The 18,884-nt window shown below is 37.3% G+C and overlaps 1 protein-coding gene across 1 annotated transcript in view; it reads left to right on the forward strand.

Moving 5' to 3' along the window:
• The first annotated feature begins 1,223 nt into the window (after positions 1-1,223).
• HELLS (helicase, lymphoid specific) overlaps positions 1,224-18,884 on the forward strand; it is a 37,982-nt gene continuing 20,321 nt past the window's right edge. The window contains exons 1-7 of the mRNA XM_025918450.2: positions 1,224-1,413; positions 1,842-1,963; positions 7,313-7,435; positions 10,224-10,280; positions 14,103-14,139; positions 14,226-14,290; positions 17,019-17,060. Of these exons, the coding sequence (XP_025774235.1) occupies positions 1,383-1,413; positions 1,842-1,963; positions 7,313-7,435; positions 10,224-10,280; positions 14,103-14,139; positions 14,226-14,290; positions 17,019-17,060 (477 nt within the window). The 5' untranslated portion in view covers positions 1,224-1,382. The remainder of the gene's footprint in view (positions 1,414-1,841; positions 1,964-7,312; positions 7,436-10,223; positions 10,281-14,102; positions 14,140-14,225; positions 14,291-17,018; positions 17,061-18,884) is intronic.

The raw sequence follows: 18,884 nt of genomic DNA on the forward strand, positions 1-18,884 counted from the left end.
CAGATGGAGGAAAGATTTTGGGAGCTGGGCCACAATTGAATTCAAAAGAAGGAACAAGAAGAGATTTTTAATACATTAGAGGAAAACCCCGTGAAAAGCTGGGTTTCAACAGTAAGGGAGAAAGAAATTTTAGGGGATAGGTTGGGGAAGGCAAAAATCTTAAGTGAGACTGATAGCCATTGTCTTAGGTTAGAGGTAGGATTTAAGAATAAGTATTAATCGAGAGATTAAGAGATTAATCAAGATAAAACTATATTTTATCTTAATACTGAAGTAGGAGTCAAAAGGCCTGGGTTTGGCCCGTTTTATCACAAAGTATCCATAGGCCTCTGGGCAAGTCAGTCTTTTCTGAGCATCAGATTTCTCACCTACAATGTAGGAATAAAAATAATCTCATCTCAGAGTGTTACCAAGGTTGCTGAAGATGGTTTGATGGATTGTGTTGCAAGCCCTTAATTTTGTAGTAATACAATCATTAAAGTTGTCTGGAGTAAGAAATGAAGGAAACAGGTGGTAACGCAGGTATACCACAAATTCCCAGAAGGGAAGGGGAGCCAAGTAATTTATTGAAAGGAACTGCAGACAAAGTGGAATTACAGGCTGAAGAAAAAACCAGCAACAAAATTCTTTCAAGCACCCATTCTAATGATTGGCTTATTGAATTCTTGAATCTTCTGTCTTTTCTACTGGCCACTCCTCTCACCTTATCACTACATTCAGTTCTTCTTTATCCAGAAACACCCTTCTTGAACTCTGCCATAATCTTACTTTCCTATCTGTCTCTCCCATCTCACCCACAAAGGAGCTCTCTTCTGGGTCACTCTGGGCAGTTTTCACCCACAAGGTACATTGTGCACGAAGGATGGAGGGCGAGATTGGCAATATTTGCTTCTGACATCCTTACCTGAATACTCATACAGATTTCCTACCTAAAGGATCATGAGTTGGCGCGATTTAATCACATCAGCCAGTATGTGAAGGTGCCTTGCAAATAAGAGCGCTACTAAAGTATTGTGTAATTCAAAGCCATCATCCAATACGTGAGGAAACTGGGCCCTCCGCTGTGGGCAGACGCGTCCAGTGTCACAACGAAAACTTATTTTCCCGAGATAAGACTTCTACGTAAACACTCACCGTCGCCCAGGTGGGTTCTGCTGAAAACTAAATTGCGCCAAATCTCGTGCCGCCGCGGTTCGGGGGCGGGGCGGGGCGGGGAGCACGAAGTATCGCGAGATGATGGCGTTTTCCCGCGAAGGAGAAGCGCGCGTTTTTCCCTGGCCGGGGATTTGGCGAGGAGGCTGGGCAGGCGGCAGCCGAGAGAGTTTAGGGCGCTCCGTTGCGGACGCTGAGGAGAGGACCCAGTTTTGGAGTGTGTGTCAGCCATGCCGGCGCAGCGGCCCGCGAGCAGCGATGGTGAGTAAGCAGACCCTTTCTCCCGGCGCGGGCGGCGGCGTCCGGGTCGCGGGGAGGGAGACAGCATGGAGGCGGCAGCCGAGATTGGGGAGTAGAGCGGACTCCGGGCAGAGACTGGAAAGGAAAGGAGGTGCAGAGGCTGTGGAGGGCGCCCGGAATTGCACATATGTGCACGATATAGGAGATTTTACACAGGGGAGCTGCATTTCCCCGAGCATCCCGATTGGTAAACTGGGTCCTGGCCACTTGTTGACATTGTGGAGACCCTGGGATGTCTTGAGAGAGCTGATGCTGGCGTCCCCGTGGGTCTTCAGCTTTTGCCTCGAATGCATCCAGGAAGGTTGTTCAACGTGGGAGTGAACTGGTAATGACCCAGTGAACTGGCAGTGTTTAAAGACTGCAGTTAAAAAAGCTTTCTCCCCTCATAGAGTCCCCGGCTCCAGATCCGGTTGAAGAGCCCGAGACCGCCGTGATTACCCAAGCCATGCTGGAGGAGGAAGAACAGCTCGAGGCTGCTGGACTCGAGAGGGAGCGGAAGATGATAGAAAAGGTACTTTAGGACTCAAGTTCATCGTCGTTAAAGCCGGTAGTCCGCTTCCTCGGAGGTTTGTCTGGTTCTTCGGTCGGCTTCTTCCAGACCCTTTCAAACAGGCTTTGTTGGTTATCTCTATGTTTACGCACGCTATCTGTGAGACACCTTTGCTCGCGCTCTGAAAGATGCTTCTGTGAGACGTAGTCTTGGCCGTGGAGCGTTTCAAGGTGCTCCTTTAGCCGTAGCCGTTCTTCCAAAACCGGTAGTGAGTTTTTGAGTGAGGTATTTCAGTGCCGTTTTCCACGCGAGGGATAAACTTGCTTTCGTTTTCCTTTTGCTTTCTTGGACCTATGCGAAGGAAGATTCTTTAGGTAAAAATGGGGGTGTACTTTTTCAGTGATTAAGTTATTATGCCAGTGGTTTCCTTGTACGGGGTGTGTGTTTTGTAGATTACTGGAAGCAGTTTTCAACCTCCTGAAAATTCAATCCTCGAGTATATTTCACTCAGTAAGAAAGTGCCATCTTGCTTATTAATTCTTGCCTGTGCAAGAAAAGAAATGATAGCCACTAGCTGGTAGGTACTGCCTACCAAGTGAAGTGATTTTCTTGTAATAATTTATTTTGCACTCCAAATATTGTGATGCTGCAGGTACTTTTGGTATCTCTCCATTTACATATGAGGAAACTGGGGCAGTTGGGGTCACACAACAGTGAACTCAAATTTGAACTCTGGCTGTCTTCAGAGTTGTTGTTTTTGACCCTATACCTAAGGAAATATACGTTAATGTTTAATTAACTCTATGTAATTGCAAAATTACTTAAATTGGGAAATGCACCCCAAAGACAACTAATGAATCAGTTGGTTCTCTGCCATTTTATATCAACAGTAATGATTTCTTTTGCTGACACTGTGAACACTTGTGAATGTTGTACACGTATTTCCCCATTGAATCTTCAACTAGACTGTAAAGTAGATACGGTTATTAAATACATTATTATATTATTAAACCTAATGGCTTAATTACTAGTATAAACTATTTTTATTAAAGCATTCTATGAAGTAGATCTGTTTTCACCTCATTTTACAGATGAGACAACTGAGGCGTGGAAGGGGTGGGGAAAGGGGGAAGTCCCACAGTTTGTAAGTGGTAGAGCCAAGATTGTTTGTAGGCCATGTGATTCCAGAATTCACACTTTTTAACCACCATGCTATACTTTCACTCCAGTAATACTAGTTTTGTTATTACTCACCCATAGTTGACCATAATCAGTTACGGTAATGTTAAGAAATTTTAATAGAATTGGGAAGTTAACTGTGAACCACCTTTCCTCATGGTATGAATTTCCATAGTACTTTGTTTCACAGTATTATCATTACTCACTTGATTCTCATTTTGTTTATTGAAAGCATGTCACTTACTGTTTTGTTTTCATAGGCTGTGCACCTAGCAAATAGGCAATCAGTGAATGTTCTTGAATTTCAAACTGTGGTAAAGAATATTTTATATTACACAGCATATATAAGATTATATAAATAAAATATATGTACTTACTAGCCATGTAATAGGATGATAATTATAAAGGGTGAATCCTGGGGCAAGTGTCCAGAATTGAATCAACTTCAGAGATTATGAGAATGATAAAGCCTTCATTCTTTTTTTCAAATAGAGCATGAGGGGCAGATGGGCAGAGAGATAGAGAGAGAGAGAACCCCAAGCAGGCTCCACACTGCCAGTGCAGAGCCCTACACAGGGCTTGAATCCATGAACCCTGAGATCATGACCTGAGCTGAAACCAAGAGGCAGATGCCTAACTGACTGAGCCACCCAGGCACCCGATGAAGCCTTCATTTTGAGTAGTATATCTTCAGTTTTGTGACTCATGAAGATTTTGGGGTAAAGAAGTACTATTTGAAGAAAGATCATGAGGTGCAGTAAGAATGAATACATTTCTAGCATGCATTAATTCAGGAGATGAAAACTCACATTTTTCTTTTGAAAGATTTTTATTTAAGTATCTCTGCACTTGGGACTTGAACTTAAAACCCAAGATCAAGAGTCCCCTGCTCCACCTACTGAGCCAGGCAGGTACCCCATTTTCACATTTTATAGAAAGATCTCTCAAAATTTATAGTACCATAAGTATTTGCTGATTAAACTAGAATCAAATGACATATACTTTCAGTAAAATTTTTAAGTTTCTGAGCAAGCATTTTATAATCAAAATTTTTGGAGTTGTTATTGTTGAGGGATAGGTACAGTAAATGTAGCATTTCTTCAGTATTTCATCATAGAACTTAAAACAGCAGTTTTTAATCCACTTTTAGTCCTTCCGTGAATAAAGTATATAGCTCTTTTCAGTTTTTATGCTAATATAATATACTAATATAGCCAAAAAGCTAGCAGTATTATGGTCTATTGTTATTATATTTTCTTTTTATGTATAAATATTGAAAGAATTTGATTAATTTTTATAGTTTTCATTTCTAAGTTATTCCCTACTTGACCATGGGGAAAATTCTAAGAATTAGTTTCTCTCTACATGTCTTTGGAGGACAAAAAATTCACTATACAAGAATAAAGATTCTTTTTCTTTTAGAAGAATATATGCCCACAATATTTATGGGCATATATTTAGAAGTACCTAAGAGAGGAAGAGCTTGCTTAAATTCCTTAATGAGAAGCATTTACCTTGCTTTAGGAGATTTTAAGATTTGTGAAGAGTGGAGAATGGCTTTGACATTGATTTGCTGCAGTTATTTTCGTTGGCTTTTCACCTTCATTTCCTTTTGAAAGAAGTCATTGTTAGTCTAAGACTTAAGAGTAGCCTTAAAGTATATGTCGTGGGGGAGGGGAAAGGTAAGAGTTGGGGTAAGTCTTAGGCAAAAGGAAAACAGTTCCTATGGTGAGAATGAAATATAACTCAACCCCCATGCCCCCAAATCTGGTGTTGGTGTTGGGAGAGATAATGAAGTGTAGGCCCTGGGGAATTTATGCCCTTGGTGTCCATTGGCATACTCTTTCACTCTAGTCATCAAGAGATTCTCCGTGCGAGGCACTCATTGCTTTCCACAGCTGGAACTACAATTTACTTTAATATAACAAATAAAATTACTAAAGAACAGTAATGGTAGATAAGGTTTACTACAAAATTATTTTGAAATATGGAGTTATTTTAAAGGTTAGTCATTGATTTCGTTTCCTTAATTATGTACAAATTAGTGTAACATGATATTATCTTAAATCTTTAATTACTTAAAAAAAATGTGTGCTAATTTATTCTGGACAGGATTGAGGTAGCAGATATATCTAAATTAAGTCCAGAATATTTAATTAAAATTTAAAACAAATTTTAAAAATTAAGATTTTTTTGTCAAAATCTAAGTAATTTCATCTCCCAATTTATATCTGTTTCACTCATTGACTTCCTGTTGTAATCACAGTAATATATTGGTAATAGTAAAAGAAAGGCTGTCCTGAAAGAACTGAAAATAGAGTTTTGTAAGATGTCAACAGATTATCTTCATGGATAGAATAACGGGTGTTTGTTTTATGGGTCTGTTTTTAATATTTTTCTATAATGTGTATTTATTATTTTCATTGGATTTCTTTTTAGGTATCTTATTCTCATTGCTTTTGTAATAGAAAAATGTATTTTGAAAGAAAAGCTAGAGAGATAATAGAACATCTAGGAAAAACAAGCCAATACACAATGATGTCTGAATTACAAGGTCAGGCCTTAACCATTAAATTAAAGTTAGTTAGGTTATGCTAACTCAGCTTCTGCATCTGCTCTCTCTCACTCAGTCACTCTGCTCACACATTTTGTCCCAGAAGTAGAACTGCTGGTTTGTAAGGTTTGCATGTATTTGGCTTTGGTAGATGAATTCAACTCTTGGCTCACTTCAGCCCACTTAGTGCTTTTTTTTTTTTAATTGAGATCATACTGGGTTGACAAATTATGAACTGGATTGTGCTTGTTTAGGTAAATAAAGTTTTATTGGAACATCACCCTTCCCATTTGTTTACATATTGTCTGTTCTTGTGCAAAGGCAGAATTGAGTATTTATAAGCCATATGCTTCAATATTTAAATATTTACCCTTTGGCTGTTTACAGAAGAAAATTTGTGGACCACCGAACTATAGTATTTATTTGTTGCTTTTATGTTTTATCAGTGTGATAAAGGATGATCAGTGACTAATGTGAGAGGATTCCTTCTCAGCCACTAGACTATTGTAGACTTAGAAATCACTTAATAAATAAATGGTGAGTAAAAGTAGTATGAAAAGCAGGTTTGTGAGTTGAAGATATACAGAAGTAAAAGATAAAGCTAACCGTAGGGGAGAGTAAAGTCTAAAAGAATGGCAAAGCTCTGGGGAACAAAACGCTGAAGAGGAAGGAGGAGAAACTTGTGATAAATCATAAGTAGATTTAGCAGGTTGAAATATTTTGACAATGCAATTTTTTTAAAATTTTTATTTTAGGATTTTCTTTTCTTTTTGTTGTTGTTCTTTTTTTTTAAGGTAATCTCTAGACCCAGTGTGGGGCTCAAACTCACAACCCTGAGATCAGGAGTCACATGCTATATACTGACTGAGCCAGTCAGACACCCACCCACCCCAGTAATATATTTTTTTGTTTGTTTTTTTGTTTTTAAAGTTTATTTAAATATAAAGTTTATTTGTTTTGAGAGAGAGAGAGAGAGAGAGAGAGAGAGAATCCTTAGCATGTTCTGCAAGTGCAGGGCTCAGCTCACCAACTATGAGATCATGACCTGAGCTGAAATCAAGAGTTCAATGCTTAACTGACTGAGCCACCCCAGCCATACAATTTTAAAATTCTAAGAATAGATGTTCTAGTTCCTAGCCAATGAAATGAGTTTTTAATTCAAATGCTCTTTCAAATAAACCTGGTATCTAAAAATGTTCTTTCCTGAAGTCATTTGATTGTTTAAAAACTTAAATCTACTTGAATTAAATATTTACTTTCTAGTGTTATGAATTAAATATTTACTTTCTAGTGTTAATTTTATATATTTAAAAAATGGACCCTCAATTCAGTGGATGCCAGTAAACATGTCCAGTGTCTAAAATTTCAATATTTTGGTATCCAGGCTGCATCATACCAAATGGCATGTTGAACCCAGGAATCAAATTTTTTCAGCTTTGTTCTAGTTTTTGGTTTGGAAAATAAACCATTTTTACTAAAGTAAAAATTATAAAAATCTTTTCCCCCCATTAATAACAGAAAAACTATTAAACCCGAAGAGCATTTATTTATACTTTTTTTTTTTTTTTTTACGTCTTATGAAAAACATCACATATGTCAGAAAACTTAATAATTATGGAAATTTTCTTTTTGGATAGGCTCGCATGTCTTGGGATAGAGAGTCCGTGGACATTCGGTACCGTAGACTTCAACATTTGCTTGAAAAAAGCAATATCTACTCCAAATTTTTATTAACTAAAATGGAACAGCAACAACTAGAGGTATGTGTACGTGATTGATTATAACTGGTACCTTAAATTAAAAAAAAAAAATGCTTTATTGAGAAAGAAATTACGTACAATAAACTGCACACATTTTAAGTTTACTGTTTGATGAGTTTTGACCACTGTATACACCTGTGTAACCACCAATACAGTCAAGATAAAGAACATTTCCATCACCCCAAGAAGTTCTCTTGTCTCAGCGATGGCCATGCCTGGCCCCCAGACCAGTGATTTCTGTTTTCTGTCACTATAGGTTAGTATTGCTTTTTCTAGAATATTATATAAATAGAACCATGTGGTAAGCACTTTTTTTGTGTCTTCTTTAGCTCAGCATATTGAGATTTTGTTTATTCATACAGGCTGTTTCTTTATTCCTGAGCATTCCATTATATGAATATACCACCATTTATTTTTCTGTTACCTATTGACTGATTTTTATCTTGTCTAGTCATATTTTTTGGATGATGGAAATTGTGAACTCTGTTTCCCAGTCCATTTTTTTGGAAAATTGCTTTATTGAGATATAACTGATATGCACAAAACTGCACCTTTATAGTGTATAATTTTATAAGTTTTAACATGAATACACCCATAAAGTGACCATAAGGTGATGACATAACCATCAACTCAGAAACCCCTCCCCTTTTTCTATTGACGTATAATTGACATATAACATTAGTTTCAGGTTATGATTCAATATTTGTATATGTTGTGAAATGATCACCACAGTACATCTAGTTAACATCTGTCACCATACATAGTTAAAAAAGTTTTTTTCTTATGAGAAATATATATATATATATATATATATATATATATATATTTAGTGTTTGTTCATTTTTGAGAGAGAGGGAGACACAGAATCTGAAGCAGGTTCCAGGCTCTGAGCTGTCAGCACAGAGACTGACACAGGGCTCGAACTCTTGAACCATGAGATCATGACCTGAGCCGAAGTTGGACGCTTAACCAACTGAGCCACCCAAGTGCCCCTCTTAGCAACTTTTAAATATGCAGTAGAATATTACTAACTATAGTCACCATGCTGTATAGTACATACCGCTGACTTATTTTATAACTGGATGCTTGTACCTTTTGACCTGTCAAAAGGTCCTCCCACCACCACCTATCAGTCTGTTCTTTGTATCTATGAGTTTGGAGGGTTTTTGTTTTTGTTTTTAAGATTCCACACGTTAGATTATGTGGTATTAGTCGTTCTCTGAATCCTTTCACTTAGCATAGTGCCCACAAGGTTCATCCATGTTGTTGTAAATAGCAAAATTCTATTTTTTTATGGCTGAATTCCTGCCCCTTTTAGAATTTTTTCCCATCCTTTACTTCCTGTCTTCATCACCAAATAGCCACTGATCCACTTCCCATCATTATAAATTCATTTGCACTTTCTGTTGGTAATTTATTATTTTAGCTTTTATATTTCTGAAAATTTCTTCGTCTTTGTTTTTGAAAGATTATTTTTTTTGGTAATCTTTATTTTTGAGAGAGATAGAGTGTGAGCAGGGGAGGGGCAGAGAGAGGGAGACACAGAATCTGAAGCAGGTTTCAAGGTCTGAATTATCAGCACAGGGCCCAATGTAGGGCTCAAACCCACAAACTGTGAGATCATGACCTGAGCAGAAGTCGGATGCTTAATCGACTGAGCCACCCTGCGCCTGAAGATATTTTATTGAGCAAAGAATTTATTTTTGTTTAGTGCTTTCTTACTCCTGTCCTGGTGTCCCTACCCTCATGATATTTCACTGCTTTCTAGTTTACATTGATCATGACAAAACCAAAAAATTTTTTTCTTTAAACCAAAGTTTTAATAATGGCCCACAAGACCATAAGTCTGGTTGCCTCACTCAACCCCATTACCTTTCAGACCTCATTTCAGGTGTGTTTCCTGCCTTGGGGGCCTTGCACTGGCTGTTTTGTGCTTGGAACCATCTTCTCATAGATACCTGCATAGCTAAGTTCATCATCACCTTCAAGCCTTGGCTTAAATGTTTTCCCAATGAAGCCTACCCTAACAACCTTAAATGAAATCGCTATCTGACACCTTTTCCATCAGCACACTCCTAGTACCCTTGACCTTGTTCTTGTCTTCCCATTGCACTTAGTAAGATATATTATTTTTGCCCACTAGAATGTATGAAGATTTATAAATTATAAATTTGCAAATATCAAGACTACAATAATTTCCTGTTCCCATCATTCCCATCTCATAATTATCAGTCAAGATTTTGCTGTATTTGCTAAATCTTCTTTTTCCTTTGTTGAATTCCTTTTTAAACCTTTGTATGGTAAAATGAAACACAGGTATAGGAGAATAAAACAATCATGCTTAATGAGTTATCGGAAAAATATCTTCTAACCACTTCTTGGGAATGGTTTGAATCCTTTTTTGTCTGTGTTTTAAAGCTTTGTTAGGGTGTATATGGAATAGCTTTTAGTCTAGGAATAACTTGGCCCCTCTTCTGAGCACTCTGCTTGTTGCCTTCTATGTTGGCAGGCCCTTTTACTTTGCCTGACAGGGGTGTGAACTGTTCCTGTTTCCTTGTGAGCACAAAGATTGTTCTACCAGCTTCTTTCTGGTGGCTCTTTCCTGGCCTTTCTGTTCCTTCAGGCAGGAGAGGAAATCTGTTCCCTATTGCTCTGTAAAGGCTTGAAGTGCAAATTCTCCCTTGTTTTTAAATCTTTATATAGTTTCTTCATTGTGAACATGTTATTTGAGGTGTGTGTTCTAGATTTTGCACTTTCTGCTTGTGACACTAAAAACATTATCTCGCAGGAACAGAAGAAGAAAGAGAAATTGGAAAGAAAAAAGGAATCTTTAAAAGTTACTAAGGTAATATATAGTAAGATGGAAAATCCTGTATGCATTCTTAAATATTGAAGAAATACTTTTGTAATCCTTTTTTTTTTTTTCTTTTCAGTTTACTTATTTATTTTGAGTAAGGGAGAGCACACAAGTCAGGTAGGGGCAGAGAGAGAGGGGGGAGAGAGAATCCGAAGCATGGGGACTCGAACCTATGAACCATGAGATCATGACCTGAGCCAAAATCAAGAGTCAGACGCTCAACCTTCTGAACCACCCAGGCACCGCTCTTTTATAGTCTGACTTTATTGATCATCTACTTTATTTTAACCTTCTGAAAACCTATCTTTGTTACGAGCTGCATAGAAACATGTAAATATGTTTCTCAGTATATTTAGATATGGAAAGACAGCTAAATATAACCCTTTTGTTTCTCATTCTGTTTTTCATAACGGCAAAATTTCACTTTTATAAGTGGCCAGCTCTTTTGGTGCTCATAATGATTACTAATCTTTTCTCCTTAGTGTCAGCCTCCTCATGTCAACTTGCATCCATAATGATAATCTAAATTTGTATCTTATGCGTGACTACAGCAGTGGAGCCAAAATTGGAGAGATAAACATTTCAGATAAGAGAGCATTTGTTTAGGGATAGCCTGAATTTTATTTTATCTTATTTTTTTAATTATTTTTTTAATGTTTGTTTATTTTTGAAAGAGAGGGAGAGACAGAGCGTGAGTGGGGGAGGGGCAGAGAGAGAAGGAGACCCAGAATGTGAAGCAGGCTCCAGGCTCCACGCTGTCAGCATAGAACCCAACGTGGGGCCTGAACTCACAAACCGCGAGATCTTGATCTGAGCCAAAGTCAGATGCTAACCGACAGAGCCACCCAGGTGGCCCAGGGATGGCCTGAATTTTAGATGTGGTCTTTTGAGGGGAATATGTTTTAATATGAGGCTGTTTAATGCTGTCCTGATGGGAATTGTATGAAGAACAGCTGTACTCCTGAAAAGAGAAATAATGAAGGCAACATTTATTGAGTTCTTACTATGTGTCATGTATTTTTTTTTTTTTCCAACGTTTATTTATTTTTGGGACAGAGAGAGACAGAGCATGAACGGGCGAGGGGCAGAGAGAGAGGGAGACACAGAATCGGAAACAGGCTCCAGGCTCTGAGCCATCAGCCCAGAGCCCGATGCGGGGCTCGAACTCACGGAACGCGAGATCGTGACCTGGCTGAAGCCGGACGCTTAACCGACTGCGCCACCCAGGCGCCCCTGTGTCATGTATTTCTAAACTTTGCATTTATTTTTTTAAGTAAGCTCTATGCTCATTGTGGAGTTGCATGCTCCATTGACTGAGCCATCCAGGTGCCCCTACGTTTGTTTTAATTCTCAAAAGGCTCTGTTAGATAGAGGTACTGTACTTCTCCCCATTTTCCATATAAAGAAGCTGAATGCATAAAGTACAGTCCATCCTCATTATGCACAGATTCCATATTTGCCAGTTAGCCTACTTGCTAAAATTTGTTAACTCCAAAATCAGTACTTGGGATTTCATGGTCATGGTCATTTGTAGACCTGTTCCTGTGCAGAATAGCAAAAAATTTGTCTTCCAACACGCAAATTTCTAACTGAAGTTAAACACAGTGGTGCTCTGCCTTACTTAAGCTTACTATAAACAAATGCCCTTTTCATGGTTTATTTAATGTCATGATTTTTTCATTTTTATGGGTTTTGTTGATTTTGCTGTTAAAATGGCCCTCAGCCATATTGTGCTGAAGTGCTGTCTAGTGTTTCTAATGCAAGAAGACTATGATGTGCCTTATGGAGAAAATAAATGTATTCAACAAACTTCCTTCAGGCATGAATTATAGTGCTGTTGGCTCTGAGTTCGCTGTTAATCAACATCTATATTAAATAAGATGTCCTTAAATAGCAACACACATAAAACAGGGTTATGTGTTGATCGGTTGATGAAATTGTGACCAGAGGCTTGCAGGAGCCTGAGCTTGTATTTCTTCCAGAAGTAGTGATTCGTTGTTCACTAATCTAGTATTTGTAGTTACTATATAGAACAGAATGAGAACTCACTAACCTGCTGATAGTTACATATTCAATAAATAGTAATGTTGGAGTTTGTTTCATACCCCACACTTCTTTACTAATCTGGCTTGATCAGGTAATATCAAAATGCCAATAAGGGTACCTTTAAGTCCACTTTATTCTTAGTGTGGTTATTGGTGATGTTAAAGTATATCATAGATAATTTTGCAACAAAAGCAATTTTTGAAAACTGATACAAGATAATTTTTAATATTTATTTATTTATTTATTTAATTTTGTTATTTTTTTAGAGAGATCGTGAGCACGGAAGGGCGGAGAGAGAGGGAGACAGAATCCCAAGCAGGCTCCAGACTGTCAGCACAGAGCCCATTGTGGGGTTTGAACCCCAAACTGTGAGATCATGACCTGAGCCAATAAGAGTCAGATGCTTAACCTGTTGAGCCACCCAGGCGCCCCTAAGATAATTTTATTTGCTTAATCATTTACTCCCTACTCTTCAACTTGTTGTTTTAATCCATTGTTCACTTTTGCCTAGCTAACTTTTTATACCAGGGTTTTCTAAAGGTGTCAACCATTAAGTTCTGCCTCTTCCATCTCACAGATCCCTTTTGGTACTTTCTTGTTTTAATCTTCTTTTTACTTTATTTTAAAATTTACCTTCTTGGGGTGCCTGGGTGGCTCAGTCGGTTAAGCATCTGATTTCAGCTCAGGTCATGATTTCGTGGTTCGTGAGTTCAAGCCCCGCGTCGGGCTCTGTGCTGACAGCTCGGAGCCTGGAGCCTGTTTCAGAATCTGTGTCTCCCTCTGTCTCTCTCTGACCCTCCCCCATTCATGCTCTGTCTCTCTGTGTCTCAAAAGTAAATAAAAAAAACATTTATTTTTTTAAATTTTTTTTTTTCAACGTTTATTTATTTTTGGGACAGAGAGAGACAGAGCATGAATGGGGAGGGGCAGAGAGAGAGGGAGACACAGAATCGGAAACAGGCTCCAGGCTCTGAGCCATCAGCCCAGAGCCCGACGCGGGGCTCGAACTCACGGACCGCGAGATCGTGACCTGGCTGAAGTCGGACGCCCAATCGACTGCGCCACCCAGGCGCCCCAAAAAAACATTTATTAAATAAATAAATATAAGTAAATAAAATTTACCTTCTTGGGGCGCCTGATTGGCTTGGTTGATAGAGCTTGATCTTGGGCTGTGAGTTTGAGTCCCATGTGTGGTGTGGAGTTAACATTAAATAAATAAATAAAATTTACCTTGTTAATTTTGATTTCTTATACATATTTTCTCCCTACATTTGGTTGTCTTTTCCAACTTTCATTTTGAAACTTTATTTTTGAATATCTCTTTCTTTCCTCTGTTTTCCCCTCATTAATATTTTTTCAACTAGTATTCTCTTCTATTTCTGCTTTCAGTTGTATTTAGCTTAAAATTGTTACTGAAAATGAGTAGTTCTTCCATACCATACCTACTGAATATCTTTAGCATAGACCTACAGTTACAGAAGATGTGTGTAGTAATATAAAAATAAAAATGTCTTCTATGTTTAATGTAGAAATTTCTCAAATGGAAAAAAAATTAAGGAAAGTAGAGTTGGCAGGAAAAAGAATATGGTTACAAACAACTTTTAATAGGGAAATGTAGAAAAAAGGTTACATGCTGGTAAGTATAATAGTAAAGAGTTGTGAATGTGGTTCAACTGCAAGAAACATTTACTTAATCAGTGCCTTTTAATATTTAATACCATAGAAGTCCCTAGAAAAATAATATTTTAAATTCTTGTTTTATAGGGTAAAAATTCCACTGATGCAAGTGAAGAGAATCCAGGTGAACTTCCTTTTTCTGCTTTTGAAGCATGTGTTTTTATTTTTGCTTTCATTGCTATCAAAAATAAAATGATTTTTTTTTAATAGTTATGAGAAAGAAGAGAGGAAGAGAAGATGAATCATACAATATTTCAGAGGTCATGTCAAAAGAGGTAAAAAAGTGGGGAGGGCACATAAGATTCAGTGTTCAGTAAAACCTATTGTGGATTTTGAACCACATTAAAGCTATATGGATTGCTGTTACTTATTTGGCTTTTCAGACTCTTACGGGAAGTTTTTCAGACTGTTGAGGGACTGTTTCAGGCAAGAAGATGGTACCATCTTGTTTGTTACAGGAGCATGAGCTTGGCCTAATCAAAAGTTATTATAATTTCTTATAACTTCAAGACCTTATCTTCAGAACTTTGTTCTTGTTCCCTGTTAAGGAATTTAGGGGAACTAAAATATACTGACTTTTTTTTTTTTTTTTTTTTTTTAAGATTTTATTTTTAAATTATCTCTACACCCAGTGTAGGGCTTGAATTCACAACCCTGAAATCAAGAGTCACATGTTCCATTGACTGAGCCAGCCAGCTTCCCCATCATATACTCATTTTTAAAACTAGATCCTTTTTTACCTTCCTACTTGTGACCTCATAAAATAGGAATTAAAAAACATGTTCATTTATGACAAACCTTAATATTCCTTAGGCATATTTTAATGTGTTACATTCTTAACATTAAAAAAAATTCTAACAGTATTATCTACTACATTTTTCTTTAACCTAAAATTCAAACTCTTGGGATCTTCCTAAAATATAAAATTTCACATAGTATTTGTCTTTACTTTAGGGATGCACTCTGGTATTTTCCTTTTATTTTTTTCCTTTCATTTAAAAATAATGGTCAGGACCCATTTTATTGATTATGGAACATGGCCTGCAGTTTGAAAAACACCATTATTTAGATGTATCATAGTTTAGCCAGTCACAACTGTTACTTTAATGTAGCAAATGTTGGTGGCATATTGCCTGTTGGCAGATGTTGTCCTACATGGATAAGATCAATTAGTAAAGGAAAGTAGACTGTCTTTGCCTTAGCCTATGTCCAGTAAGAAATATATAGAAAGTAATCAATTATAATTGAGTGCTGTTGAGCCTATAGAAGGACTCTCTAAACTCAGGCGTTAGGTTCTTAAAATCTTCTAGAAGGTGACATCTGAGTTGAGACTTGAAGGATAAAAGTTAAATCATCCGGAGGTTGAGGGTAGTTAATAGGGAAAAGTAAGATACAGGGAAGATAGTAGAGAAGTGTTCTAGGAAGAGAGAATAACCTTTGACCAACATCCAGAGGCAGGAGAGATCCTGGCACATTTTAAGAACTTGAAAATACATATTTGTTTCCAGTTTGTATGTAAAGGAAAAGGTGGTAAAAGATGAAGCTAGAGGTAAGCAGAGTCAGGAGGTTAGTTATGGGGTTTAGTTTTTAACAATAGTTCATAGCTGGTATTATGTTTATGTTTTGATTCATTCACAGATTGTTCAAAAAGATTCAGCTTAGCTAGTCATTTTAAAAGACCACTCTCCTGCCTGTTCACTATATCCCTTCAGCCTTAGGGTATGAATTCCTATACTTGCATAATACTTTACATACACACATGACACACATAAATCAACATGTATATATGTATGTATGTGTCAGCCACTTACTGATATGTCCTGTCATTCTCTTATGCATCTTAAATTTAAGATATGTTCAGAGTTTCGTGAATGTATCTACTATTTCATCCCCTTTGTACTCTGCACATGGTATTCTCTTCTTGAAATGAAACCCTAACTTTTATCTTCAGTGATTATGCCCTGATGACAACTTTTTCAGATAATTTGATGTAATACTCACCTAAGTCACCAAGTGGCACTCAGGTATTGCTTGTCTTCATATCCTTAGCATCTAGTAAATACTTAAAAATCAGAACACTTTAATTCTGCTTTTTTATATTTTATTTTATTTTAGAGATTTTTTTAAAAGGAGAGTGGGGGAGGGGCAGCAAGGGGGAAAGGGAGAGGGGAAAGAGTGAAAATAACTCAAGCAGGCTCCATGCCGCACAGAGCCCAACTCAGGGCTTGATCCCACAACCATGAGATGGTGACCTCAGCCAAAATGAAGAGTTAGATGTTTGACCAATAGAACCATTCAGGTGCCCCTATTCTGTAATTTTAACTTATTTGCCTTACCTCTTGCTCAGGATTGCAGACTCAGGTGTCTATCCACAGAGGCCTAAAGCGGGCAAGAGGTGGAACTATAAAACATTTGGAAGAGAATCTTTAAATACCAAGAATACCTCAACACAGACTCTAGAGCAGAGTTTAGAAAACCTTTTCTGTAAGGGTATAGATAATGTTTTTGGCTTTGAATAATTTAGTGGGTAACTACTCAATGCCGAACTTTGCCATTATAGCCTGGAGGGCAGTCCTACACAAATTTAACAAATGAGCTTGACTTTGTTCTAATTAAACTTTATTTACAAAATCAGGTTGCCAGCTGGAGTTTGTCCACAGGCTGTAGTTTGCCAACCCCTGTACTAGAGGATTATTGACATGTATGCATTTGGACCAAAGTCTCTTCAGATAAACTTGTATTTAAAACACAAACCAAAAAACCTTGAAAATTTAAGAGGAAATACCCCAATTTTTAAGAGTTGCTAACTAAGGCGAAGAGTTTTATGAGACACTATAGGCTTAATTTTGCCTGAGGTCCACCAGTTTGAGTCCTCTGCACTTTAATTAGCTTGAGAGCCTTATCCCCATTTCCTGGCATGAAGTCAGAACAGAATAAATGTTGAATAAATAAATGAATGAACCACATGCATTGTTATTTTATTTTTGTTTTCTAATGTTCTAGGAAATTTTGTCTGTGGCTAAAAAAAATAAAAAGGAGAATGAGGTAAGAGATTTATGAGATATACTAAATTTAGGAGCCATGTAAGTAATAGTTTATGGGTCCTTGGGAGTTCAATAATGATGCAAGTGCCTATAACCATATGGATATGTGCATTCCATGTGTATATATTTCACAGCTTGTAGAAGCTGTGAGAGATGTCTTAATCTTGTTTCTGACCTTAAAGATTGTCTTTGGTTCTTTGGGGGAAGGTTTGATTCTTACCCCACCCCCTGTTTTATGTAGAGAGGTTCCTTGTTACCTGAGTATTCACTGTCCAGGTACCTTCCATTACAAGATTTCTTAGGGAAGCAAAAACAATTCTAACATGAAAAAATGTTCACCGAGGGATATAAAAATTAACTTACCTATCAAAGATTAATAGGTTCTTGGGAAAATTGATGACATGATTATAAGTGAGAGCTATTCTGTTTGGCCACCATAATTTTGACCAAATTTACATCTTTTAGGTGCATTTTTTTATGCTTTGTTCAGCATAAGGATTAGTTTATGATACAATTACAACTTAATGTTAAATGTAAATAAGATTTAGCATATTTTTTATACTAGTTGTACTTTTTTATGTTTTAATTTTACTTAAATCCAAGTTAGTTAACCTAGTGTAATAATGGTTTCAGGAATGTATTATTTTTTTGGGAAAAAGAGAAAATGTGAGTGGAGGAGGGGTGTGGCAGGGCGGGGAGCAAGGGTTGCTGAGAATGCCAAGCAGGCTCTGTGCTGAGAGCAGACAGCCCTATGCAGGACCCAGACTTCGAACCATGAGATCATCAACTCAGCCAAAGTCGGACACTTAACTGAGCCACCCACACACCCCTTAGTTGCATTTTTAAAGATAAGGGTTCAATCAAATCTTGTCTGATGTACTATGGAGTTTTCACCTCATTTTATGATATATGATAAATAAGGATACTGCTGTCATGTTCAATCTGATGAATTTTGACAAATACTTAACATCTGGGTAACCACCATTCAAATCAAGCTCTAGAATCTTTCCACGTGAAAGAAGGATCCTTGTATCCCTTGCCAGTCATTTCTCCACCCCCAGACTTAGAGGCAACTGCTTTTTGACTTCTGTCAAAAATCTGCCTGAATTTTGGAGTGCCTGTGTGGCTCAGTTGGTAAGCTTCCAACTCTATATTTCAGCTCAGGTCATGATCTCCATGTTGTGGGATTGAGCCCCACATCGGCCTCCATGCTAATAACTCAGAGCCTGGTTGGGATTCTGTCTCTCCTCTCTGCCCCTCCCTCACTGGTGTTCTCTCTTTCTCAAAATAAATAAATGAACATTTTTTTTAAATCTGCCTGATTTTTTTTTTTTAACCTTTATCATGGGTTAGTTTCCATACAAATAAAATCTAAATACATAGCCTTTTATTTCCTGCTTTTACTCAGCTAGTTGATATTCACTTGTATTGTTGAGTTTATTACTAGTTGAAGTTTTTTTTTTAGTGCTGAGTAGCATTCCATTGAATGAATATTAAAATTTCTTTATCCGTTCTCTTAGTGGGCATTTGAACTATTTCCATTTTGTGACTTATGAGTAAGGCTGCCATGATAATTTATGTACAAGTCTTTGTTTGGACATGTTTTCATATTCTAGGGTAAATACCTGGAATGGAATTGCTGGGTCATATCATAAATGTGTGTTGAACTTTATAAGAAAATACAGATCCTTTCCTGGAATGAGCATCATTTTACTCTCACCAGCAATGTATAAAAGTATCTGTTCATGCTATTGCCAGCAATTCATATCTTTTAATTTTAGCTATTTTCTTGAATGTGAAATGAATATTCTGGTTTTATTTTGCA

The sequence above is a fragment of the Puma concolor genome, chromosome D2, assembly GCF_028749965.1.
Source record: "Puma concolor isolate L17-30 chromosome D2, mPumCon1.1.hap2, whole genome shotgun sequence".
NCBI classification, from domain to species: Eukaryota; Metazoa; Chordata; class Mammalia; order Carnivora; family Felidae; genus Puma; species Puma concolor.